The 27998-nt window shown below is 41.9% G+C and overlaps 1 protein-coding gene across 1 annotated transcript; it reads right to left on the minus strand.

The window, feature by feature from the left end:
* Positions 1 to 3693: 3693 nt before the first annotated feature.
* Positions 3694 to 27998, minus strand: LOC143861300 (uncharacterized). Its single transcript, XM_077372237.1, has 3 exons — positions 27839 to 27998; positions 26773 to 26974; positions 3694 to 4099 (listed from the first exon to the last, which is right to left on the minus strand). Exons 2-3 carry the CDS (start codon positions 26952 to 26954, stop codon positions 3913 to 3915), a joined length of 369 nt encoding a protein of 122 aa, XP_077228352.1. The 5' UTR covers positions 26955 to 26974; positions 27839 to 27998; the 3' UTR covers positions 3694 to 3912.

Genomic DNA, 27998 nt, shown 5'->3' on the forward strand with positions numbered 1-27998 from the left:
AAGTAGTCATTCTCGAATAAATTTTACAAATAAACTAGCCTACTGATGTTGGCACTACCATGTTTTGATAATTGCACTAACTGAGCTTGGCTTTTTCTTTTTAAATGACTTCTAAGAACTTCTTCGGAACCGTAATAACCATTGACAGATGTTTGAATAATAAAAAAACAAGATGAGGTTGAGTGCCAATATCAGCTGCCATAAATTATCTTCTATGTTGACTCGGATAACTCGGGCTATTGACTCAATTCAAGGGTAGTATTGTAAAAAAATGATAATCTTCAGGTATTTTGACAACATCCCCATGCCTACCATGTTGTGGGGCCCCTAGTTTCCCGATAAGCATTTAGAAGTCAACTCGTCAGGCTTCACAGTTCACACAGTACAATTTCAAATACGAAAAAGGCAAACAACTCCCACAAATCTCGACCGTTCAATCTTTCAACGTGGCATACAGAGGTGATTGCATACAGAAGCATGTCACCTACTACCTAGATTCTACCTTGTGTTCGTTTGCTTTCTCCTTCTTTATCTCTTATATTTGAACCCCTTGTTTTTTATATGACCACCCTCATTCATTACTAGTTTCGGACCCATCTGTGTTTGAACGGTTGAACCATTTAAATTTTCACCGAAAAGGAAACATTAGAACCGAATGAGTACCAAAAACTAAAACCATATACATGGTAGGGACCCATATAATCGTAGAAGGCATTTTGCGGGCCGGATGTTGCATGAGAGTGCAGCCCCCCACCTCATATGTGTTAAATGAATAGGACAAAAATCTGTTAAACAGTGAGCCTATGTGGCTGCTCTCTCATGCAACGACTCGTGAAATGTAGTATGTAATAAATTATTGGTGACGTGCAACCAATGGGAATTGTGAAATGCCTTCTGCGATGGATGGTCCCTAGCAAATCCCTAATATATATGTATAATGTATGCATGACATTTCACATACGAGTATAATATACCGCTGAAAAAATGTAGTATGTAAATGGGAGATGATATTTTCACCCCCTCTGCAGTACGCATTCACCCCCCTTATAATGTGAACAGCGGGCAACTTTAACAATTTTTGATGTCAAATCACATTAAAGGAGGGCGAATGCGTACTGCAGAGAGTACAAGGAGAGTGAAAATATCATCGTCTTAAATTATTAGCTAGACATGCCTTTTTCACTAGGTATTCCATACGTTAAATTATTGTTGGCGATTTTGTGCTTATGAGAAGGTTTTTTTTAAGTGTGTACTTGTGCTTATTCTAGCACTTCATAAAGTTTAATCTTAAATGCTAATCATTCGCAAATGTTTCCATACATTTTCGTGATTTTACAAGATTTTAACATATTCTTATTTTCGTTCCAAAATCAGAGCGCATACGGAAACTGAAATCTATATAACCTTATCAGAGCGCATACGGAAACTGAAATCTATATAACCTTGTAATCTCTTATTTTTCTCTAAATATAGTTATCTTCCCTCAAACAAAACATAGCAAGCATGCAATACATGGGCGGGTCGTACACCATCTCGACTGCATTTGGTAGGGCGTACGGACAAAACGCCATGTAAACTTGACATGCGTAGATAAATGGACGGCTGAGATCCTTGAACCATCATCAGTCTAGAGGCCAGACAATGAACGACTAAGATCATTGAAAAGGAACGAGGGTAGACCCCACAAATATAATGAGAAGAAAGTCACAAGAAACAGAGAAGTTTGGCAGTAGACATTGACATGGGTAGGTTTTCAGTTGCTGACATATCAGAAGGAGCAGACGAGCAACAATGATGAGAGATGAGAAAGACACTTGTTCAGATGAGCAATGAAAGTGATCAAAGGGTTGAGATTGATAATGACAGACCCTCCCCCAGCTGGAATTGTTGATTATTGTGGCCAAGTAGTGGGGGTCACTTGCATTGTGAGCCAACATGTGGAAAGAGGAGTGTCAGAGAGGGGAAATTTTACTGGTCAGTAAGGATTAATCATATGACATGATGATATATGATTGGAGATGAAAACAACAAAGGCTATGGTGTGCACATTATACATATGTGTTAAGTTTGTGTCAATGAGAAAGAGGCCAGAAAAAAGTATGTCAGGAATCAGATGGAACATGGCAGAAAATTGTGGTACTGGGTTAGCATTGGAATTCAATATAAAGCCTTGGATGTAGACTTTTAAGGCCTTGGTTGTTTTGAATTTTAGAGAATTTATTTCGAGTCCAAAACTGATTATTGGACTCAGACTTAAAGGCAAGTTCGAGTCCAATAATGAGTCTTGGATTCGAAATTTAAAACATACAGGGCCAAAGTGTAAAGTATTTTGAGTCGAAGCTTTTAGATCACGGGCAAAACACTTAAATCTCATGTGGTCTCTGCAAGGGAAGTGATGTATTCGCCTCCTGGGCACCACCTCTAGTGCATTTATGATTCCTCTTTTCACAATGCCATTTTGCGGCTTATCTTTTCCAAGAGAGGAGCCATGTCATCATAGCTGAATCTGTCATATTTAGACTTCCATTATTATTAGATGAATTCTAGACTAAGGGAGCCCTTGCAAAAAAGAGGTGAAAGGGCTCTCCTATTGGCTACACATCACCCTCATGAGGGGTGATGTGTAGCCAATAGGGCTCTGAGGGGTGATGTGTAGCCAATAGGAGAGCCCTTTCACCTCTTTTTTGCAAGGGCTCCCTTCAGTTTAGACCACCTCGTGCAGCCTAATAGCATAGTGGGCCCACATGAATGAATGAACGAACTAAAAGATTCATTTTTTGGTCCCCACCTAGATAGGTTGTGACCTAAAATGGGACTCATATGATGATCCTAACCCTAGCTCAAATCGAAGAGTAGAATTATATAGTCTCATCCTCAATGGGCAGTATGAAATCTGATTTGTACTAGTTTGTTCCATTCTATTTCGTTTCGTTTAGTCTGAATTAAGATACCATTTTTGTTTCAATGGATTCTTTATTCATAGGCAGTGTCGCTACCATGTTGCCTAACAACCCTTATGTCAATATCATATATGAAAGCGTTATAAAACACATCATCTGCACGCATCCCTCGAATCACAAACTTCCTAATCAAGATCGAAGTTATTCTTCCTATCAAACTTTTCCAACTCAAACCTCGAAACTAATATATGAACATTTCCCCACAAATGTGAACCCTGGCCTCAATCTGATACTGATTTCTTGTGAAAATAACTGATCTAGGTTTTGATAAAATGCAAAAACACACACAAGAATGTGGACTGCTGCTATTTTCTTACGATCAATCGTGATCATCTCACAAGAGCCATAATTTCATGTGCTTCTCCTATAAGATTTATCGCAGCATCATTCCCCTGGACTTTAGCACGCAAACCCGCTTGCATTTTGGATGCAATTTTGTGAGTAAACAATGTTGTAAAAGATATGATGTGAGTTTGCACACACAAATTGGCCATAAGGATTATACTATCTAACATGAAAAATTATTTCATGGAATAGTTGTTGGGCCAGTTCTAAAAGATGAGCAGGTGAGGAACAGAATTGATAGTGTAGGGTGGGTGTGAAGGGATCATGAAAATCCTCAACGAGAAATGTTTTTCCTGCAGTCAAAACAGGGACTAAGAGTAGAGTTTCTAGAGTGGTGAAGCTATGGTTTAGAAGAGTACAGCTATAAAGCCATTTCAAAGCTAAAACCTTGTTCACAAAGTAGCAGCAATATCTAATAAAATGAAAAGGGGTTGCGTTTATCAAATCGGGAGCAAAAGAAAAAGAAAAGCCCGCAGATTATTGAGGCTAAAGATACTTTGTCCAGCTGAACTTAGCAGCATCAATTTTTTTTTAGCGGGAAACAAAATTTTGCATGTAGAATGAGGTCAGTGACTCAAAATCACCCCATCAAAAGCCACAACCACGCTCATACATAGTAGCCTGTAAATGTGAAACCTCTTCCCACAATCTCACCCGCACAGAACCACGCATAGCATTCCAGCCCGAACAGTGCGGCTATGCCAGCATTCTCCACCTTCAGTTCCTGCCTGTTCCTCCACAAATGCTTAACATAATCCACTTCTTTCCAGAACGACTCGCAACGTCCAGGAATGCTGCAAAAAGTAGGTAAATCAGCTCAATATGCACAAAAATCTGCTGTTTCAAAACTAAATTTGCCCCATCTCAGTCAAGATGAAAGAAGGCTTGAAATTTCATGTGGAACCTCAGTTTATTGTTGGGGGATGGATATAGCAATTTTAGGTGTAAGTTGCATGAAGCGATGATCTTAAAACAATTTAATTAACAGAGCACACATGGAGATCCACTAGAAGGGAGATAAAAACGGTAGAGATGGAATATAACCGCCAATTCCTGGAGAGGCAATGGAAACTATTCAAAGAGGCATCACCAACGCCTTCCCCCAATCTCTCTATCCCTTCACTCCCAGTTACTAATAATAGCTGTGACCGATTCAATCACTAATCAACTTTCTTTTCACTCTACAGAATAGTGGTATCGAGTTCATCGGATTCAGTATGTCTCGATCACTTGGTTCCTTCCCTTGCCTTCACTTCCCTTGGACGAGACAGCATTCCAGATATTAGTGATCCAGCTATTAGCCCAGATTGGGAATAATAGTAAGCCGAGATAAGTCATTAGGGACTTCCTGAAGAGGCAATGGAAACTATTCAAAGAGGCAACCATTAGGAGGCTGGAAGTCTTCTTTAGCATAAGAGGGTCGCACAATGTTAAAGAAGCCCATTCGCCTGTGCATAAGCACCCCTTTTTTAACAAGTACTTGGCGGACGAAAAGAATCTGAGGCTTCTACGATGGGAAGCAGATAAGGCCACTGGGATTCAGATGCTGGAGGTTATGATAAAACGGAAAAGGGCATGCACGGAAAAGGATCCAAATGATGAGGAGCTCTTGGCTATCGTATCAGATGAGGAGGTCTTTGCATCCGAGCGACTCTTGCTAGAATTACAAAAATGCTCATCCTAAAGGGGAGTTCATTCAAGATCCTCATTGGAAGATTGTACAGTATTTCGATATATCAGCGTGTCGCAAGGTTTTTCAGGGCTCTTGGAAAAGGGGTGTTTTGATTTTTGGGTGGTGGTAGTTTTAGAAGGTTCTAATTCGAAGGATGGGATGATTACGAAAGGACTAAAGGAAATTTTGGTTGTTCTTCTCTTATGCCCAAGTGGTGATCCCCTGGGTTCCATACGTTGTAAAGCATAGAGGGACTCCTGGTCCCTACCTTATGTAGTTTCTGCATGATTCATATATATTATGTCATTTTTCAAAAATAAAATAAAATAACCAGAGGCCAATTCAGGAAAACCATTACTAACATTCCAATTTCCATGACTTCTTGCATATTCCAACATGATAAAAAGAGCATCTTGATTCCTGCCCATCCGTATATTAGAAAATAGTCAAAATACTTTCAACCAAAGAGTGATTTAAAGAATATGGGGTCTTTTATGTCGGAAAAGAATAGCGAGGAAAAGAACAAAAAAAAGCCAAAAAAAATATAATAAGATTTCAAGGGAAGACGAAGCTAGTACGAAAGGTAGTACCAAATTGGAGAAGCGCGGCTTAATGACGACTGTTACAACCAAAGGCTTCTATTGAAAGAAGCACTCCGTTTCACTTGAACTGAACCAAAAACAGAAGGGAAAAAAATTACTTCTAAAAAAAGGAAGACGAGCCTTTAAAAGGAGGAAAATTCTTTACAAAGAAATCCCTCAAAACTCCGTTTCTTTTGACGTAAAAAGGCCTTAAAACAAATTTTACGCTTGTCGGGATCCGACACGGATTCAAGGTCTTGGATTCGGCAAGTCCCTAAAAGTAGGATTCGAATTCGGTAATTTTTAAATAAAATAAAATTTTCAAAATTAAAAATTTACATATATATATATATATGAGAAAACGGTTCCTACACATATGTGTAGAGAGTTATCTACACACTAGCTTAAAATACAGTGGGGGCCCACATTGTTTGGGTGATCCAAGCCATCCATTTTAAAGGCCCTCACATAGATAGGATGTCTACAAAAAATTAGATCCATAGGATCATCCCAACCCTACGATTTGTGGAGGTAAAATGGATGTCTTTAAACCTTCACAAATTAGTCCATTTTTTGCCTCCACAGTTCGAATGGTTAGGATGATCCTATGGATCTGATTCTTTGTGGACACCCTATCTATGTGAGGACCTTAAAAATGAATGGTTTGGATCACCCAAATAATGTGGCCCCCACTGTATTTTAAGCTAGTGTGTAGATAACTTATCTACACATGTGTAGGAACCGTTCTCTCTCTCTCTCTCTCTCTCTCTCTCTCTCTCTCTCTCTCTCTCTCTCTCTCTATATATATATATATATATATATATATATATATATATATATATATATAAAGAATTCAAGGGTAGAGGGTTGTTGCGAGTTTTGTATTAAGAGAGTCGAAGGAGGAAGGGGTCGATGTTCGAGGGTCGAGGCACTTGGGTTTTTATTAAAAGAGTATTTGATGTGCTTTCATATAAAAAAAAGTTAAGAAAACACATTTAAAGGTAAAATATACAAGATTCGCATTTTAGAAGAGAATGATGAATCGGATTTGCCCAAAAAAATAGGATTCGTGCGGAAAAGAGACAATGATGAATCGGATTCGCCCGAAAAAAACAGGATTCGTGCGGGAACAGCTACGCACATGAATCCATGTCCGATTCGCATGTGGAGACGTGTCGACACGGATTCGGCATAGGGGGGCAAAGAATCCATGCAACATAGACTACATGAAATAACAACATGTGCATCAACAAGCTTCTACCATATAGTTTCTTAATTTACTAATCAAAAGTTGGCAGTGTGCACTAACACGTGAGATTTGAAATGACCCATGCATGTGATGCCATCACATCTTAATGTTCAATTTCCCACAAGCATGATCATAAAACAAGGAAAAAAAAAATTGAAATTGTTTCTACCTTTTTGACGTTGGCCCATGAAATTATTTCTACCTTGATGTTCGTCGTTAGTCACCCAGATGACTTACACTTTTCTTCGAAGATCCGTCTATTTCGTTCTTTCCAGATATTCCATTCTAGACAATGGCCAAGGGGAAAGTGGACCAAAGTACCCGACCGGTATCACCGAAGGGGCCTCTCTGCCAGTTAGTCAGTAGTGAGCTAATTGAGCCAGGACAAACCCAGCACATACCAAACGCACCAAATGCTCTCGACCATAGTCGGTAAGAGTAAGGGAAGTGCAGCATCAGATGATCAAACGTTTCCTCTTCTTGTTGACAGAGAAAGCATATACTTGCTAAGCTAATATGTATTGTTTTCAGACAATCACAAGTATTGATCGTTATGTGCACCAGCGTCCAGCCAAAGGCAACCACCCTTGGAGGCACAAGTGATTTCCAAATGCGACGTTTAGCAGTAGTCTGTCCGTCATTTAAAATCTTAAAGAAGGATTTTGCCATAAACTCACCATTAGATTCAGGAGTCCATATTCTTTTGTCTGTATTGAAAACCGAACAGTATTTGGAATTCAACTGCGTTAGGAGTCTTTGAAAGTCCTGTATTTCTGGCTCTTTAAGGTCCCTCCGCATTCGAATGTCCCAAAAACCTTTCCCGGACGACCCTTGTCTGTGTAGGTAGTCCTCCACCGTTGCTTCTGGTTTTACTGCAATTTTTAAGTTTCGAGAATTCCACACTCGGCAATGTTTTGCCGCTCCTAAGATCTAGCCAGAATCACACATTTGTTCCTTTACCTGCTCCGTAGCAGCACTCTGTCAAATTCTTCTTTAGTCGAGCATGTCTATCTCCAACTGCCTGATCCCTTTCCAGATGTCAGAGTTTTTACATTCCAATCTCCCCACTCTGAGCCATATTTGGATCCCACCACTCGTTGCCAGAGTGCTCTCTTTTCATTCCCATACCTCCACAGCCATTTGCCTAATAAAGATTTGTTCCGTAGTCTCAGTTTTCCTATTCCCAATACCCCAGCTTCCTTTGCCTTTGTTAATGTCTTACCTTCTAGAAATTTCACCATAAGCATGGTGGGAAACATCTGACGTGGTTATTATTATTTGCAAAGAATTCACGTGCCATAGTTTATTCTGCTTATAATATACACATGTAATTTATACTTTACGATTATAAAAAAGGGCTGATCTCCACACTCCCTCCTTACCCACCATTCACTTATTTCTCTCCTTTCAAGCCTTAAAACTCTGTAAAAGGGTTTTATATGATATCCATATTCTGCCAACAGCGTCCGACAATGGGAAATGAGAAAGAGGACTGCCGCTATTACCTTAGCCTGCCTGGGTCCATGGTCCGAAATTTCGGATTTCGGTGGGGTCCGAAATCGGTACCGAAGCCGAAATTTAAAACCTTGCCTGGGTTCACAATCAAGATACCGACCATCATATGATTGTGGATTGACAGTGACGAAAAGAGATACCCAGTTCTTTAATGACCACATATATTTGGTGGGATCAGAATATCCTTCCTAGATCAAAGACCTGATTTCTAACTGCTTTTCAACATCAGCAACTTTTCTTTCTGTTTGCTCTTGTTTCCAAGCATGGTTTCATAGAAGATAAATTACTTGGGGAGAAGTCCATCTCATTGTGTAACTTAGGGTTGTTAGTTACCTTATCACCCTAGAGATGAAAATGTTGAAGGTCTCTCTCTCCCCACCGACCTTTAGTTGTTTACAACACCGAACACAAAAGGAACTGCTCTTTTTAGATAAGGTGTCTTCCCCTGTAGTAGGGCATGTCTGTATCACCAAGAAATTTATCACTAGCACTTGATTTAGGACCACCTGCAATTGCACCATTTTAGCACATCCATTGAGAGTAATCAGATGCATGTTTGTCATAACTTTCTTTTTAGAGTTTCTTTTAATGGATCAATAAGATCTCACTGGGACAGACTATACCCATCAAAAGAATGGTTTAACAAGTTCTCTTGTGATCAATCTCTTCTCACCACATCAGCTGTATTATATTCTTTTCATACCTCTTACCAAACAAATCTAGCGCACTGGCCATCTTTGATGATTCGAGTTGTCCATTAACTCTTCATTTTTCATGTCAACCTGTGACTTGCTCTGGTTATTCATTTCTGTACAGAAACTACTCTGGTTGATGCTTCATGCCTTATTATCAACCAATCTGCCTTATTATCAACCAATCTGGGTGGTCTAAGTCGTTGAACTGTCTGAAAGGGATTGAATCACATGATTTGGGCGATGTATCCAGGGCAAGTCCCGACAATTATGACTTCTATTTTGATATTAAATTGCATGATTGGCTCTTGCGGAAGATGGGGGTGACTTAGATTGGCACTTTTCAATATCTGAGCCTTCATAAGTCATATAAGTAATCTGATTTTGACAGAATCAAGAGAGTATTCAGTTTATGATTGTTCCAGCCATCGATACTTGCAATAGTTTCCGTACCTAAACCAACATCAGGCAACGAAAATATCAACTTGATTATAAGTGTCTTGCCCTTCCATCTTCAAAAATCTATCTTAATGAAACTATATAAGGCTTTTCGATTTGACAAACTGGAATATTTTGAGCAGCATACGAAGCATGTTTAATTTATCATATCAGTTGATCCCTTTTTTTTCTTTTTCTGTGCCGGGCGAATAGATCATTTCCCTTCATCTTTTGGAGAAGTTGTGGCCACAACAATTTTGTCGGAGATCTTTTTTTCACAAAACAAGCAGATTTGCCTTAAGTCACTTATTTGGTACCTCCCAAGGAGCGGGAACTGCCATTCTAACCCTTCTCGGGGGATTCCATCCACAAACGTAAAGTTGATGGCTTACCGATATAGTTCATCGTCATTTAGCTATTGCACTTTTTTCTCGTTGCTGGTCATATGTATAGAACTCACAGTATGAAAGATCTTTTAGAGGCAATACTCCTCCCAGTGGTCGATTGGGACGCGGACATGAGGGTCTTTATGACACAATCAAAAAAATTCGATCCATTTTCAATTAGGTCTTGCTCTAGCCTATTTAGGGGTTAGTGATGGTGAGAAGCCAAGGCACGAAGACAAGCAGAAGAAAGCAGCGAAGCCAAGGGTCCGAAGGAGGTGAACTAGAAAGAGATCACAGGCATGTGGTGAAGCATACCGAGAGAGAGAGCAATGAAATAAACCATATCGAGCACAGGTCTCACTCTACAAGTTCAGTTTGATGAGCTCCTAGCGGACCTGTGCCTACTATCTACTTAGTGTAAACACCAGCCAGCCAACCGCGAGTAATGACTTAAGCTAGTACTCTCATTATAAACGGGTATCCTTGCTCCTAGCGCGAGCAAGGGGAAAACAAAGGAAGCTAAGGAGAAGCAACGAGGAGTGCGAAACGCTCCTCTCCAACAGAACACTGGCTTGAAAGCCAAGCCCAAGAATCGGTTCAAATCCAAACAAATAGTCGTATAGTACAAGAACAATCATGAGAAGGAACGCGTACCACAAAAGCAGAAGTCATACGCAACTTGCCAACTTCCCTTACTAATAATATACTAATAGGGCGTGATAATATAGGGTGGGTGGGGGGGGGGGGGGGGCGCTTGCTTCAAAACCTTTACTAATAGGGCATCCCCCCCTAATAGCCCTTATTAGTATAGATTGTCAGGTGCGCAACGGCTTTTCAGCAGCCATCAAATTTGCAGGTGATCTTTAATTACAGATGATGGACAGACTTTGTGAGGCCTTTCCACGAGTGCCATACCACACCGGCAGGGGAGCCCTCAGGGGCAAGCTACGCTGATTTTTCGGTAGGGGAGTCCTCGGGGACGAGTTGCTCTAATTTTTTCTTTCGATGGGTGCCACACCGCATTGGCAAGGGAGCCCTCTGGGACGAGCTGTGCTGATTTTTCGGCAAAGAAGTCCTCTAGGGCGTGCTGCGCCGATTTTAGGCAGGGGAGTCCTCCAAGGCGAACTAAGCCACTATTAGTAGGGGAGTCCTCCAGGGCGAGCTGAGCCATTTTTCGGCAAGGGGAGCTAAAGAGCTAAAGGCATTTCTTGGGGCGAGCTATGCCCCTTTTCGGCAGGGAATTCCTCTGGAGTGAGCTGCGCCGATTTTTCAGTAGGGGAGTCCTCTGTCGCGAGCTGAGCTATTTTTCAGCAAGGGGAGCTTTTTCTTGGGGCGAACTGTGCCGCTTTTCGGTAGGGGATCCCATTCTTGGGGTTGAATTGTGCCTTTCTTTGGTAGGGGATCCCTTTCTCGGGGTTAACTGTGCCACACCTTTGGCTGGTGAAACCCTTCCAATGAGATTTGCAAATTTTATCATAACTTTGAGTCAAGCTTAAATCCTAGTTGATTTACTGTTTTTTCTTGATGATGCATAAACAATCCATGTTTGACACCCATTTTGTTTGTTTGTTTGTTTTTTTAAAGCATTGGTGGAGCTGAGCACAGGCATGTCAGATTGAATGGGCACACTCTTGAAGCATTTTTGTCTTAATGAATCCCGGGGACACCCTAACTACCAGATTTGACTTCAATTGTGCTTTTTGTCAACTAGAAAGAACGACGTCTTTAGAAAATCCCATTGGATGAATTAGTGATTCATGCCAATGTTTTGATTGGCCTTTGTTCCATAGTTGTTCTCTCTGCAAATTTTTCCTAAGTCGCCCTTTCAGGTTTTCAACTAAGCGGACAATAGCCCTAATTTTGCCTAGGCTACCCTTTCTGGTCTTCAGCCTAGCAGGCTTTTTTTTTAAGTTTTGACAAGTGCCTACTCTTATTTCGCTCAGTAGAGGAGATCTTTCTAGAGCTGGGTGTTGTGACATATAGTGTTTCATCCTTCACATGCCTTGTCGATCGAACAACCTTTGTTCTTCTGTCCAACACGAATCAAACTTGTCTTTGAAATTTCATATTTTCTATCTCCACCAAAAATGCACGACCTGTACTAGGTGCTAATTTGGTATCAAGAGCAACGAGAAAGTTACAGTTTTGTTCCCTTTTTCTCTCGTGCTGAAAATAGGCTCCTACATTCAACCAAACTGGAGTTCTGAAATTGTGTCAAACGCAGAGCTGACTTGAAGATTAGGAGTGATTGTTGAATTTAGAGATGATCACCGTTGAACTCATGTGGTGGCCTCCCGCTCGGGCCTTTATAAAGGAAAACGCATGGTAGCAAGAAGAATTCCCATCAGAAGTTCCATTTTCAATTGGTTGAAAACTTGTACCGATTGTGGAATTTTCACGTTGAAGAAAGCAGTAATAAGATGGAAGTGGTTCATGCGGCTAATTTGGCTAATTCATCGACTCGAGCGTTTGGCCCCAGGGTATTGTATTATGAAGGGATTACTTTATGTTTCCTTATGCACATTCAAAAGTTGGTTTATGATCAACTTTGGATCTTTCAAACACATGTAGAGATGCGCGTTTTATGTCCCTTACCAATAATGGTGAAGCAGTATGGGAATGCACCACTTTTTGGCATGCCACCGCTTACAGGACTCATTTTGTTCTCTTTTTGCAATATGCAATTTCTGCGGGCACAATAAATTTGTGAGAACACCTTTGATCTCACCAGACTAGAAATTTAAGGAATTATGGCGGATTTGGAAAATTGTCCTCCATGATGAAATATTTCCTGATCTCCGTATAATAGATTTTCTCTCACCGGATTTTGTGAAACGGAAGATCTAACATTCTAAACCTTCTCAACAAAATCCTCTTTCAGTGAGTCATTTAGAAGAGCCTTCTTAGCCATGTTACAAGTGAGTGAGCCCATGTATTGGCTATTCCTTGAAATTTCTATCTCTATTTCTTTGTTGGATTTGTTCTTTTTCTAGCACTTTGCATTCTTTTTTTTTTACAGCTTTGGTGTCTTGGAAGAAGTCATGTTGAAATATGATCTATCTCTATTGTGACAGTACTTGAGATATTCCAATCAAACTACTTCAAATGTTATCTTGTTCTCTCTTTTTTTCTTTTCGGATTGCGCAGGATGAGAATTCCTTGCAAAATAAGTAGATGAAATCTCCACATATTTTGGGCACATCAATTTTTCAAGAGTTGACAGCCCCACCATATTCGGCATTGTGCAAGTTTGCTCCACCATACGCGACACAACGAAGTTTGCCTCTCCATCTTAGGCCTTGTGAAGTTTTTTTTTACAATATGCGGCGTTGTGAAGTTTTCCCCACCATATGTCGCGTTGCGAAGTTATTCCCACATTACACGGAGTCGTAATGTTTTCTCCACAATATGCAATATTGTGAAGCTTTCTCCGCCATTATTCAATATTGTGAAGCTTTCTCCACCATTTGTGGCGTTGTGAAGTTTGCTCCATCCTTCGCGGCGTCGTGAAGTTTGCTCAACCCTTCGTGGAGTATTGAAGTTTGCCCCCACCATATGCAATATTGTGAAGTTTTTTTTTCCCGCCATATCTAGCATTCTGAAATTATTTTTATGCGGGTTGCATAGTTTGCGTTGATGATTCAAGGGATGTGATATAACCAGTTTTATGGATGTATAAAGAACTTTTAATTCGGGAACCTCTTTGACTTCAAGATGAGAGAAGTGTGTCCCACCGAGCATGCCAAAAATTTGTTCGCAAAAAATTTCACATGCATGAAAAAGAGAATCACACAGAAAAGATATTGGGATCAAATTTCCCTCTTGCAAGAAGAGGTTTTATTAATTTTGGTAGAGATCGCACACTTCCGGCTTTATTAGCCGTTAATTACATTTCTCAAAAAGATCTGATTTTTGTTTACAAATCTTTTCGGATGAAATTTCTTTATCTTTGGGGCTTCATCTTCCCAAACTTTCTTCAAATTTTTGGGGAGTCATCTTTTCTCCTAGAGGAAAAAGGTCATCTCCCTTTAGGGAGCCTCTGGGAAGAGATCCTAAAGAGACCTTTATAGAGTCTTTAAAAATAGATTCTAAAGGGATTTTCTTCTTTCTCCCGAAGGAGAAATGTCTTCTTTCATTTTGGAAACCGCCGTCTGTATCTTTTGGGAGGAAACCGCCGTCTGTATCTTTTGGGAGGAAACCGCCGTCTTTATCATCTTTCTCCCGGAAAAGAACGGTCTTCTCCCTTTAGGGAGTCTTTGGGAAGAGATCATAAAGGGACCTATAGAAAGTCCCTCGAATAGAGACTCTAAAGGGCTTTTCTTCATCCTTCTCATGAAAGATAAAGGTCTTCTTTCTTTTGGGGAAACCGTCGTCTTTATCTTTTACAGGGAAACTGCCATCTTTATCATATTTCTCTCGGAAGAGAAAGGTATTCTCCCTTTAGGGAGTCTCTAGGAATAGATCCTAAAGGGACCTTTAGAAAGTCATTGGAAGAGGCTCTAAAGGGATTTTCTTCATCCTTCTCATGAGAGAAATGTCTTCTTTCTTTTGGGGAAACCTCCATCTTTATCTTTTGGAGGGAAACCGCCGCCTTTATCATCTTTCTACCGGAAGAGATCCAAAATGGACCTTTAGAAAGTCCCTAGAAGAGGCTCTAAAGGGATTTTCTTCATCCTTCTCATGAAAGAGAAAGGTCTTCTTCCCCGAAGAAAATCTGCAAAAGAAAGAAGAAAAAACAGAAACTGTTAGCCAAATCTTTTCTCACATTTCTCCTTCTCTTTCTTCTGATTCTCCTTTCGCGTAGCTTTTTCTCCCCAGATGATCCGATCCATGTGCGTCGCTTTTTTCTCGCCAGGATTGGATCAGGATCCCTTCTCAAAAAGACCTTTCTTCTATTTATAGAGATCTCTTAGAGTAGTTGATTACTGACAACTCATCCCTTATATTTAATTTAACGATCTCCACTTTCTCTTTTTTGGAGCCGTTGCGAAAGCCACCTCACTCATATCTTTTGGTTCCATGATTTTAACTTACCTTTTTTATGAGAAGTTACATACCCTCTCTTTTTTTAACGTGGGTGATTCTCGCGAAAGTTTCAACTTTAGTGAATTTAGGAATTTTCTATTTTTTACTAAAAGTATATATTTTGTGAATATCCCTCTATTTTACGAACATAACATAACGTGTAGTCACTCTCTTCTCTTCTTTTTTTTTGTAAAATTTCGAGTTCAACAATAACACATGTCTATGGTTTGATACACCCTACATTGTGTTATAACAACATACTTCATCGTATAAAGTGGAACAGGTATGATAACGAGTGGCTATGGTTTGATGACAATGGCCAAACCCAGTCTTCCAAGGTCCCATGTTATAACATAACCGTTTGATTGTAACTGCCAACATCAACGTCATGTTACCAACATCTATTTGAGAGCAATGCACAACACGTGATTACGGTTTGATGCACTTAACGCCACGTTATTACAAAGACCATCGTGGTATAAAGTGGAAGAAGATAGGGTGTTACAAGACATGGATATGGTTTGATACACCCTACGTTGTGTTATAACAACATACTTCATTCGTATAAAGTGGAAGGGGTATTATAACACATGGCTATGGTTTGATAACACTTTATCGTATGAAGTGGAAGGGGCGCCTTACAAAAAAATATAAAGTGGTCATCGGGAGAAGGAATGATGTCGTCCTCTGACAACTTAACTTAAACTACTTGCTTTTGAGTAAGTGATCGAAGATATGCTCGGTCTTGCCAGTAGGGTAATCATTTGGCTTCTGTGGTCTACCCAAGTCCTCGCAAGTGTAAGGCATAGTATCAACTGGTTCAGCCACCATGATGTCAGTTTGAAACGGTCTGCCAGGACTTTAGCTAGCACCTTGTATAGGCATCCAACCAGGCTAATAGGGGTGAAGTCGGCTACGTTTGAGGCTGCTTTTCACTTCAGGGATCAAAGTTATAAAGGCTGCACCTGTTCCTTTATTTAACTCCAAACCTTCATAGAACTCTCTAAAGAATTTTAATATGACCTCCCTGACAAACTCCCAACAGCTTCGCAAGAATGCAAGCCAAAACCCATCGGGCCCGGGACCTTATCCCTTTCCAGAGAATGGTTTCTCTAAACTTCTGCTATCCTCCTCTCCCAGGCAACTAAACTCCACCTCCTCACGGATAGGACGAATGATCTGTTATGATGAATATAGCCTTCTATAAAACTCCACTATTTCTTTCGTTATTTCATCCTTATTATCCATGGTCGACCCATTCAACTGCAACATTCTAATCTGATTTCCTCGCCTCCTCGCACTTGTGAGACCGTGAAAGTACTCCGTATTTTTTTCACCCTCTTTTAACCATCTTACTCTTGATTTTTGCCTCATGAATCATGATAATTCCTTTTTTTTAATGGCCTCCGTGATATTTCTTCCCACAGCACCGACCGGTTAAACTCTTGTTTAGGCTCTACATCCCTTCCACTTCCTCCATACTAACCCTTCTTCCTCTGCCATAGCTATTTCCTTAATTCTTGATATCAACCGCATTTTCCTTTCTGTTTCCACCCTTTATCTTTCAAAATTCCATTCCTTTAACTTCTTAACAAACCGGAGCTTCGACCATATCACCACATCCACGGATCTAGACACCTTCAATTCTGACCACCACTCTCCCAATCTTTCCTCCATCTTGGGAGATTCCCCATGCAATCTTGAACCGGAACAACATGGGACCCCAGGACTCTAATCTACGATCAAGGAGGAGAAGACAATGATATGATAAAGTGTGAGGGAGAGCTTTCTGGCAAACCTCTGGAAGCACAGATAACCATTGAGGACATATAATGAACCAGTGGATCCTGCTTCGGCTAGAGTTCCTCACCCATGTGAATTTCACTCCCAGCAATGGCAAATCGATCAGCTCATGTCTACCAATGAAATCGACAAAGGCTATCATGTTTAGATTGGATCTTCTGCACCTTACCCTCTCCTCTATTGACATGATTTCAATGAAATCGCCCCCGATGCACCACGGGTTAGAACATGTACCTCTTACTTCCTCTAATTCCTCCCATAAGTGGCATCTTTCCTCACTGACTAATGGACCATATACAACTAAAAAAGTCCACTTTAAGTAACCGGCCAAATTTTTTATTGCTATCGACACCGAGAATCTTCCGATGAAAGTTTCAGACATCTCCAGCTTACCCCCCATGTTGTGTACCCTCTGTGTCCAATGTAACGAAATCCCATTTAGATCGAATGCCGAGTCCTTGAATATCGGCCCTATTCATATCTGTCATCTTTGTTTATTGGAGATATAGAATTTCCGGTTTGTGTTTCTTAACCAGCTCTTTGTTGTTGGCCTTTTTCTCCAGGGAGCTCAACCCATTTACGTTCCAAGATAGAATCTTCATGGAGACCGGCATTGACAAGAACCTCTCACCCTAGATCTGCTTCTTCTACCTAGTTCTTTTCCGTTCAATATGAGGTTTATTTGCATCGCCCCGCCATAATTGATCCCTGATTACAGCCTAACCAATTATCTTAACATCTTTCTAGTTGCCTCCAAGCTAGCTAAATTTGATTGCTCCTTCACGTGGCATTCCCTGAATTATGCCTGTCTCAACAGACCCCTGAGGCTCTCCTCTATATGCCCGTGTAGGCTAATGCCAAGATCATGTTGTTTACATCATGCGATTTACAAAAATTTCAATCAGATCTTTCGGGCCTTGTGACATGGGGCCATTTCGTCCAGTGCTGTTCGCATGGCCTATGGCCCATGACTTGGTCTATCAATGTAATAAGTAGGACTGTCAATCGGGATGGGCAAGCTCGAAGCCCGCCCGTTCGGCCCGCTTAATGCCCGCCCATAATTAAAACGAGAACAAGCCAAACCAAGCTTGGTCAAAAGTTGAAGCCCGAACTCTAATTTGGGCTGAGCTTGATCAATGGTCGTCCAGCCCATTATGGGCCCGGGCCCGATAATATATTTACTATATAATTTTTCAGGATTTTTTATGCCCTTAAAAATAACAGTAGATATTAATTAAATAGGTCCTTTCCTTAAACATTAACAGAATAGAGGTAGCCCAAGGATCACCCTTTAAGATGATCTTTAAATGAGTCCCAACGAATCATTTACAGTTGTTCATCTTCCAAAGCAGTTGCCTCTCTCTGGCTCTCTAGTTTAGTCATTCCCAAGCGACAAGCATGCAAGGCACAAATACACGGTTAATGCTATCAGTTCCAAGCGGCAAGCATGCTGGTACCTGGTCTCCTTACTCTGTGCATGCCTTATAGTCTTTTCTCGTGCAGAAAATAAGAGGTGATGGGCAAGCCCGAACTCGGCTCGAAGCCCGTTGTGGAGTTTGGGCTGAGTTTGGGCAAGCAAATTTTCTAATTTAGTCAAGCCCGAACTCGGCTCGTAGCCCGTTGTATAGACATGGGCTGAGCTTGAGCACCTCAGGCCCACCCAAGCTCGGCTCGATTGACAGTCCTAGTAATAAGTAGTAGTAGTGTCAATGTATATGTTGTATTAGGGACGCAGTTGGTATTTTGGGCCATCAATGTCATGTAAATTCTTCAAGGGTAGTAGGTAAGAGCACCTTTAGTGGGCACTCCTGGCTAAGTGAGTAGGTTGCTAAAGCTTTTTACCCTGAAAGCTTGGTTGGCCATCTAGTGGTGCATTGCTAGTGCATATCCTATCACAGATTCCATTCTAGTCAACGGATGATCGGGGCCCCTTAGGAGGTGTAGTCCTTTTGGCATAGTCCTATTGTTTGACCCTCACAACATTGCTAGGCTTACTTGCTTGTCGTGAGACAACGCAAGTGCCGCACGGACCTCGCCCCCAAACCAAAGGTCCGTGACAGTTGGTTTCAGAGTGTTAGTTTCTGTTCGCAATAGAAGCAAGCCACCCATGTGATGGGCAAAACTGGGGGACGCAGTACCTAGCCACTTCCTGCAGAATCAAGTCGGGTTCATGCAGAACTTAACTCTGTCAAAGAACCTACACCAGTACCCTCCACTAGGGAGCGGCTTACAAGAATCGAAGAAAGGTTAACAGAGGTAGAGCAACAACAGTTCATCGACACCGAGATGGCTGAAAGCCTTGGTGATGAGACCAGAGGCACGATAGAGTCTACAGGCGCAGGTTGAGACTCTCATTGTCCAAGTGAATCTACTCATGAAAGCCCTCGGTAACGGCACAGGGGGCCACAATGATAGAAACGGAAGCAATTTGCGAGTACCTGAACCCAAATGTTTCACAGGTGCCCATGATGCAAAGGAACTACAAACTTCTTATTCGACATGAAGCAATTCTTCAGAGCAACACGCACGCCTTGTTGAGGATGCCAAAGTCATTACTGCCGGTATGAACCTCAGCGACAAAGCCAATTGTGGTGGCGAACCCACTACAAAGATATTGAAGCAGGACGATGCACTATCAATAGTTGGGAAGACCTAAAGTGAGAACTTAAAGCCCAGTTTATGTACGCAAATGTAGAGCTTCTTGCTCGAAAGAAACTAAGACACCTCCAACAAACAGGGATAATTAGAGATTCAATAAAGCAATTTTCAGCTCTTATGCTCGATATAAAGAGCATGTCGGAGGAGGATAAGCTCTTTCAATTCCTACAAGGACTAAAACCCTGGGCTCAAACAGAGCTTCAGAGAAGGGGAGTTCAGAATTTTGTTGAAGCAATGACTGCAACAGAAAAACTACTAGATTGTGTGGAGGATGATGCCGCCAATAAGAGAAAGGAGACGATTGACAAGCCTCCCAACTACACGAACAAACCCTCTAACAGCTTTAAGAGGAAGAACCGATGGAGCGATAGGAGGCCTTATCCCATAGAAGGACCAAGAAGGTACAATGAGGCATCTAGCCCTACTGGCCCACCACCATACCCATGTTTCATATGCAAAGGGAACCATTGGGTAAGAGATTGCCCAAAGAAACAAGCTCTCAATGCTCTTTTAACCACGACGCCTTCACTACAAGTTCAAAGTGAAGGAGAGGAGACCAAGGAAGAAGAGGGTGAGGTAGAATCCCAGATGACTGTCCTAAGCCTGTGCAGTGCTATCAAGGGACAAAACACCGAGAACATTCCCTCCAAGGGATTGATGTACGTGGAGGCATGTGTCACTGGAAAGACGACTCGAGCTATGATCGACACAGGTACCACACACAACTTTGTCTCTGAGAGGGAGGCAAGGCGCTTAGAGTAAAAGCTTGAGAAAGATGGCAGCAAGTTGAAGAAGGTAAACTCCGCAGCACGTCTTGTCACTAGTGTGGCGAGGGACGCACCAATTAAATTGGGGCATTGGTCCGGAACGACCAATCTCATAGCAGCACCCTTGGACATCTTTCATGTTATATTGGGGATAGAATTCCTGAATCAGGCCACGGCACCAATGCCCTACCTCAATTCTTTGTGCATGTCTGGAGAGAAGGCCCTTGCATGGTTTCTACAGTTAGACAGGAGAAGCAAGGCGTCGAGCACTTACCAGCCCTTTAGTTGAAGAGGGGCCTTAAGAGAGGGCAAGTCACTTTCTTGGTAACCTTGAATATGGGAGACACACTGGCGGGGAGAGTCCCATTCCTAGCAGCACTCGACAAGTGCTGGGCGAATATGCAGATGTCATGCCAGAGAAACTGCCCAAAACATTGCCCCCGAGGAGGGCAGCTGACCACAAGATTGAGTTGGAACCTGGTATCATACCACCAGCTCGTGCCACTTATAGAATGGCTCCACCGGAGTTAACAAAACTCAAGAGCCAACTAGACCTCTTGAAGTGGGATTTCTCCGACCGTCAAAAGCACCCTATGGTGCCCCTGTGCTATTTCAGAAGAAGCACGACGGTAGTCTCAGGCAGTGCAAGCCCTCAACAAGCTAACTATTAAGGATAAATATCCCATCCCCCTTATTGCAGATATGTTCGACCAATTAGGAGGAGCAAGGTGGTTTTCTAAGCTAGACCTACGACCCGCCTATTACCAAGTGAGGATCACCGAGGGAGACGAGCCCAGAACAACTTGTGTGACAAGCATGGTTTGAAATTTCGGTTTCAGCATAAATTTCGGGCCTAGCCGAAACCAAAATTTCAGTCGAAATCAAGAAATTTTGGCCGAAATTCAGTAAAGACACTCGAAATGTCGATTTTTTGGGCCGAAATTTCGGTAATTTCGGCTGAAATTTGGAAAGGGAATAAAAAATTAATATATTTTTCCAAATTTCGCCGAAATTGACGAAATTTCCTTAGACAAGTTTGTGGTAGTATATCTTGATGACATCGTGGTGTACAATAACACCTTTGAAGAGCATGTTGGGCACTTGAAGAAAGTTTTTGATGTACTCCGAAGCAACCAGCTCTATGCGAAACTGGAGAAGTGTTCCTTTGCTCAAGAACGAATCATGTTTCTCGGTCATGATATTGGTGGGGGAGAAATTCGCATGGGCAGCATGAAAGTCCGTGCAATTGAAGACTGGCAAGTCCCAACCAAGGTGGGAGAACTTAGATCTTTTCTTGTGCTTGTCAACTATAATCGCGGGTTCATATCCGGGTATTATAGTCGAGCCTCGCCCTTGACAGATCTACTGAAGAAGGACCGCCCTTGGTCATGGTCCAAAAGGTGCGACAAAGCCTTTAAAGACTTGTAGAGTGTTGTAATGGAGGAACCAGTGTTTCAGTTGCCAAACCATGCCTTACCCTTTGAGGTCCATACTGATGCCCCCGATTATGCTATTGGGAGTGTTATCATGCAGGACAGGCACCCCATTGCTTATGAAAGCCGCAAACTCAATGATACAGAACGAAGGTACACTGTGCAAGAAAAGGAGATGACAGTTATAGTGCACTGCTTGCAGGTCTAGAGGCACTACCTTCTTGGCTCCAAGTTTGTGGTGAAGACAGACAATGTGGCCACAAGCTATTTCCATACCCAAAGAAAGCTATCACCAAGACAGCCCCGTTGGCAAAATTTCTTGGCAGAATTCGAAATGGTAGTGAGTACAAGCCATGCTGATCTAATCAAGTTGCAGACACCCTAAGACGAAAGGCAGAGTTGGCCACGATGAAACTAGAAGAACAAGCCTTTGTGTGCCAATTAAAAAGCAACCTACATGACTGCATTCGCGAAGGGCTTGAGAAAGACCCCTTTGCCCAAGCCTTAATGCCACTTGTGAAGGAAGGAAAAACGAGACGCTTCTCGGTCCAAGAGGGGCTCCTAATCACAAAGCGAAGTCGATTATACATCTCGCGCACGTGAGACCTAAGGAAGGAGCTTCTCGGGGAATGCCATGATACGATGTGGGCTGGGCATCCCGGAATTCACCGCACCCTTGCCTTGTTGGAACGCAACTATTACTGGCCCAGAATGAGTGATGATGTGGAATAATACGTCCGAACATGCCTCATATGCCAACAAGATAAGGTGGAAAGAGATAAGCCAATGGAACTCTTTAGTCGTGTCGTGAAACATTGTCAATGATAAAGCCTCAAGGTTTACATGCCGCTTGTGAGCCGAAGTTCTTAAGTTGTTGAGGACAAAATTGAACTTCTCTACCAGTCTACACCCTCAAGCAAATGGACAGACAGAAAGAATCAATGCCCTCCTTGAAGAGTATCTAAGGCAATTTGTTAGTGCTAATCAAAGGAATTGGGTCCACTTGCTTGATGTGGCCCAGTTTTGCTACAATTTGCAAAGAAGTTCTGCATCTCACCAGAGCCCATTCGAGCTAGCTACCGATCGACAACCTTTTACGCCTCATTCCATCACGGTTGGCTATACAGGGAGCAGCCCCCCTGCCTGCCATATGACCAAAGAGTGGCACACAAATGCAGACATTGCCAGAGCTTACTTGGAGAAAGCATCTAGAAGGATGAAGAAGTGGGCTGATCAAAATAGAAGGCCAGAGAACTTCAAAGTTGGCAACTTAGTGCTAGTCAAGCTCAACCCAAGCCAACTCAAATTCACCCACAAAGTACAAAGGGGCTTGGTTCACAAATATGAGGGCCCCCTTCCCAACCTTGGACGAGTTGGAAAATACTCCTTCCGGGTCCAACTCCCTTCCTGGCTAAGGATCCATCATGTACAGCACCAGAAACACATCAGTTCGTGAGGAACCGCATGCAACTTCCTTCACACGTGAAGTTGAGGGCATCATGGTTGAACGCATCATGCCACGGGGAAGTTCTCGAAGGCCAACAATGAAGTACCCGTCAAGTGGAAAGGCCTACCATAATCAGAAGCCAGCTGGGAACCCAAGGAAAAGCTCCACCTCACGGAAGATGAAGCACATGCCTACATGGACGCAATGTCTATAAGGGCATGGACGTAATTGGGTGAGGGAGTGTCACGGGGGCATTTCGTCCAGCGATGTTCACTTGGCATCATGGCCTATGGCCTGTGACTTGGTCTATCAATGTAATAAGCAGTAGTGTCAGTCTATCTGTTGTAGTAGTGACGCAGTTGGTATTTTAGGCCATCAATGTCATGTAAATTCTTCAGGAATAGTAGCTAAGAGCACCTTTGGTGGGCACTCCGGGCTAAGTGAGTAGGTTGCTAAAGCTCTTTACCCTGAAAGCTTGATTGGCCATTGAGCGGTGCATTGCTAGTACATATCCTAGCAGGGATTCCATTATAGTCAACGGGTGATCAAGGCCCCTTTGGAGTTGTAGTCCTTTTGGCATAGTGTTATTGTTTGCCCCTCGTAACGTTGTTAGGCATACTTGCTTGTCGTGAGACAACGCAAGTCCGGAACTCGCTCCCAAACCAAAGGTCCGTGACACTTGTCATGCCAACCGGGGCGGATTTCTTCCTCATCAGGCCCACCTCCATACTGCTATTAATGTCCCTTTTCTCCCCCTCCAAATCCTTACTCCCCTCCACCTCGATTCGAATTCTTAGTTCTGAATGCATGATCTCAAGCATAAAAGGGTTTGGATCCTTAATTTCTTTCTCTAAGAAATTGGATCTCTTCAATATTCAGGGTTTTGTCGCGACATGTACCCTGCATGTCACAAGAGAAAGAAGACAATCATTCAGAAAACCCAAAAGTAAATGCTGCATACCTAAGATATTCTCTGATCCCCGGATAACCAAGATGTTACATTTCTGCATTAGGATCTTGATTTCGACCCGGACATAGACTCTGACATATGTTCTCCTTTGAAAGTGGAATCGAGATGGAAGCCAAGTCTCCCACTGTCACCGATACTGTCGGTCCCCCTCAGCCATGTCCGGGATATTAAGAGCAATGGCCAGGCTCGTTACAGATAGATTCAATATGCGTGATCCTGATCTAGACACCAACCACACTCGTAGCTTTGGGGGGAACCTGGAGCCTGGCGATGTCTCTTTAAGTTGTTGTCTTCAAATAGATACCGCCACGTGTCTGTTGAGTGAAATCGGCACCTGCCCCACTCAAACCTGCAGCAAATGGCTCTTCATGTAGCAAGTGCTCTGCATGAAGGCCACCTATCATTATTGAGGACAGGTGCTAGAGGCGCATGATATCATTTCAGTTTGAATTTCAAAAGCATCACTGTCATGCGCCTCTCCGCTACTTTGCACTGTCATCATCTCCGGGCAGCTCCTTCTGCAATCCTCCCTGTTCCGAAATAGTCGCAGGGCCACCTCCTCGACCTCCCTTACTTCTGTTCGTGGTGGGATGGAGCACTCTTTCTGAACCAAGAACCAGTGCATTGTGTCATTAATGGAAACCGGAACTCGTCTCTACTGGCGCTTCCAAGGATGTCATGAGAAGGATTCTCCCTTCCGAGTACCCTCTCCCCGACTAGCAGGCGCCATCCGTAGAGCCAAAACCCTACCTATCTTACTTCCAATGACAAGAAAATTCTCCACAAACCATGCATGTGGCGGCAATCCTCTCAGAGACCACCACGAGGCAGACAAGGTTTTAAATTTCAGATTCGGTTTCAGTCAGCACGAAAACGGAAACATTTCGGTTTTGGTGGAAATCTTGTAAAATCACGGAAACATATGGAAACATAAAATCCTAGAATAAGAATAAGCACAAATACATATTTAGAAACCAACACATAAGCAAGTCATTTATAATGGCTTAATCACATCGAACGTCTGGTGACATGTGTTGGTCCTGTGCCGATATGACATCTCAAGCATATGATACAGTTACTTTGTTATGCAGTTCAATGATGTTGCCTACCAGATACATTATCTGCGTTAATGAAATGCAAATCATAACATTTTTGCATTTTTTTTGTCGTTCCGACCATTTCGGTTGTGAATTTCGGGAATTTGATGGAAATAATGACATGGAAGGAATTCATGTACATTTCGTTTCGATGGGGATGGAAATGGAAATATTCCGTTCATTTTGGGGAAATTTAAAACCATGGATGCGGATAACAGACCCATGAACTTCAAATACCGAATCTCCATCTCTATGAAGGGGGAACCTTCCATGTTAATCCTAACATTCTTGACATCCTCAACATTTGATTGTCTCGGAGGGATGATCAGGACTTCAAACCAATCAATATGGTGGACCAACACCCTTCCTTGACTCCCGGTCGATCTCCTTAGCCAAGATTCCAGCATGGATTGATTTCAAGTAAAGCCTCCTGCTAATGTCCCTCATGTGCCTCTATTAAAATCAGAGATGGACTTCAATACCGCAGATTTAAGCTACTGCTCCTCTGAGGGTGTATCTTGAGGATTTTTTATTCCTTCCTCTTGGGAATCGACCTCTTCTAGTTCCGGCACGGCTAGATCGATGTTTGGACTCCCCTTTCTCCTAACTTCCGGAACTGCCTGTGTACCTTTGTTCTGGTTTCAGTAACAGCTCCAGCAGAGTGAGAAATTACAATTTGTTTCTTGACATATACATGTCGAGGATGGGGTCTGACAGGAGAATGAACCCTCAAAGAGTGCAGCACAAGCTTACTATGAGATAAACATAAGATGTATTAGTACATAGCTACGGACTTGGACAATTTCTAAATTAAGTTGCAGTTCCCAGCAAGAAATTGGATAACTTATACTTCGTCGGATTAGACAAGAAACTGGCAGAGGATGATATATATCTTGAATGGCTAAATTAGGTTCTGAAGGGAATTGTAAATGACTACAGAATTAATTCACCAGTTTGTAGACCACATTAGAAGCACTCAGGTGCCAAGAATAAAAATTAAATGACCAAGGAGCAATTGCCAGGCTCTGTCACAAAAGTAGGGTATAATATACAGATAAAAAAAATTAGGGTATAATATACATATACGGAAGAAGCTTCTTTCAACAATACCTTGAAAACCAGATGCACACTCCACATCCATGCATTAAGGTACACAACAACTAATATTCTAGCTACCAACCTGAACCCTATCGACAGAACACTCACATTAACTAGAAATAAATGTTGCAACTATAGAAAATTCCAGGAGAAGTTAATCTGCAAACAACGAGTAGAAATAGATAAAAGAAATCATGGAACAATAGTAAAACCCTAACTTCCAAAATTTCAGTTGACAGCCATGAACGGCAAGTGGCATGACCAAAGAGGAAGATACGGACGTATCTCAGATCACGTGTTTGGCATTTCAGTTGACAGCCATGAACGGCAAGTGGCATGACCAAAGAGGAAGATACGGACGTAACTCAGATCACGTGTTTGGCGACCAATTAAATTTTATAGGGAATTGAGAAGATAAGAGTACCAAATATTCCTGAAACTGTAAATGGAGGAAAGAGGGAACTACAAAACATATCAGGCTATACTAAACCTACACTCGACACATCAAAATTGCAGTATGAAAACATAACTACCACAGAGAATGCAAACAGAAAGATACAAGATGTTCGGTTATGGGTGATGAGTCTAGTACAATCAGCCGTGAAAGCAAACCACTGCTTTGAAGGAAATACAAACCTGGCAAGACGAGTGTAAAATAGTTGCTTGGCCAATAGGTTGCATTTCTCAACAGTAGGTGGTTCCTGGATGTACTGCTTGTTCTGCTCTAACAACTGCTTATAGTAACCTGTTCCATGCTTAGCCACAAACTGCTTGGCTTGACCAGCCTTGGACTGCAGTTGTAGCAATCTTGATGCCATATGCCTACCTAAATTAAGTCCTACAATACAAAACCAAAAAAAAACTTATCGTCAGAAAAATCAACTTCTTCCTTTCTGGTGTAGGAAACGATGAGAGAGCTGCAACCTCAGTGAGAGGATGGTGGGCAATTTTCTATTTATATTAGCTTCCTATTGCTGTTACAATAATCTTGATGCCATCAACACACCAAAGTAAGTGTAGAACAATGTGAGTTGTGCCATTATCAAAATATGGTAGTGAATCATATTTAAGGATTCTTAGAGAATCTGGGTCTTGGATTTTATCGGTTGGACGGATGAGATTAAATGTATGTGATACATTGAGGACTTACACCATACTACGGTGTGTGCACTTGGGAGCATATACCATAGTAGTGGCATTTGGAATACATTTCTAGTCTAATCATAAAATACAGGTTTCTCCCGCTTCAGATCACAGATCACAGATCACCCACAAAAATTGCCAAAAATCGAATCCTACCATCCCAAAAACCTCAAATAAACCCAAAAATGACAGAAACCGGAATCGAGAGCACCAAAATCCAACACAAGGAAGACAAACCCTAACTCAATTATCCAAATTTACATGTGCCAAATAACCAAACGACACTGAGAAGGATAATCAAGATAAATCAAACGCAGAAAATCCATGAAAAATGGAAATAAGACAATAAGGCAAAAAAATTATTTGCCTGGAAACCTCAATATAAACCCTAAATCGTGCAAAAACAAAGCAGAATCTGCATAAACGAAGCAGATCATGGAATGGAGATTAAAAACCCTAATATCGATGAAATGATCTAAAACCCTAGAAATGAGAAATTTAAAAATCAAGGAAAAAAGTACGGCATTAAGAAATTGGAGATAGCGAAAATGAAAAATACCTTCGTTTGCTTTTGAGGGGGCGAAAAATGAAAAACCGCAGCGGAGAAGCTGAGACGAAGAAGAAGAGATTTGCGTCTGTCACCGCCCCCCTTCTTTCTTTGGGTTTTTGGAAGAGAAATTTCTTTCAGACTCCGTTGCCTATTATGTCTTTGCTATTTG

Source organism: Tasmannia lanceolata, unplaced genomic scaffold, assembly GCF_043159265.1.
Source record: "Tasmannia lanceolata isolate RefF3 unplaced genomic scaffold, GAP_Taslan_0.1 ptg000003l, whole genome shotgun sequence".
Lineage (NCBI taxonomy): Eukaryota > Viridiplantae > Streptophyta > Magnoliopsida > Canellales > Winteraceae > Tasmannia > Tasmannia lanceolata.

What these genes read in the sequence shown, in the direction of transcription:
- LOC143861300 (XM_077372237.1), bottom strand. Translation starts at nt 26,954, where the DNA reads ATGGCATCAAGATTGCTACAACTGCAGTCCAAGGCTGGTCAAGCCAAG. An exon ending in TTTTACACTCGTCTTGCCAG is followed by an intron (nt 4,100 to 26,772) that starts GTTTGTATTTCC and finishes TACTTTTTGCAG; the next exon opens with CATTCCTGGACGTTGCGAGT.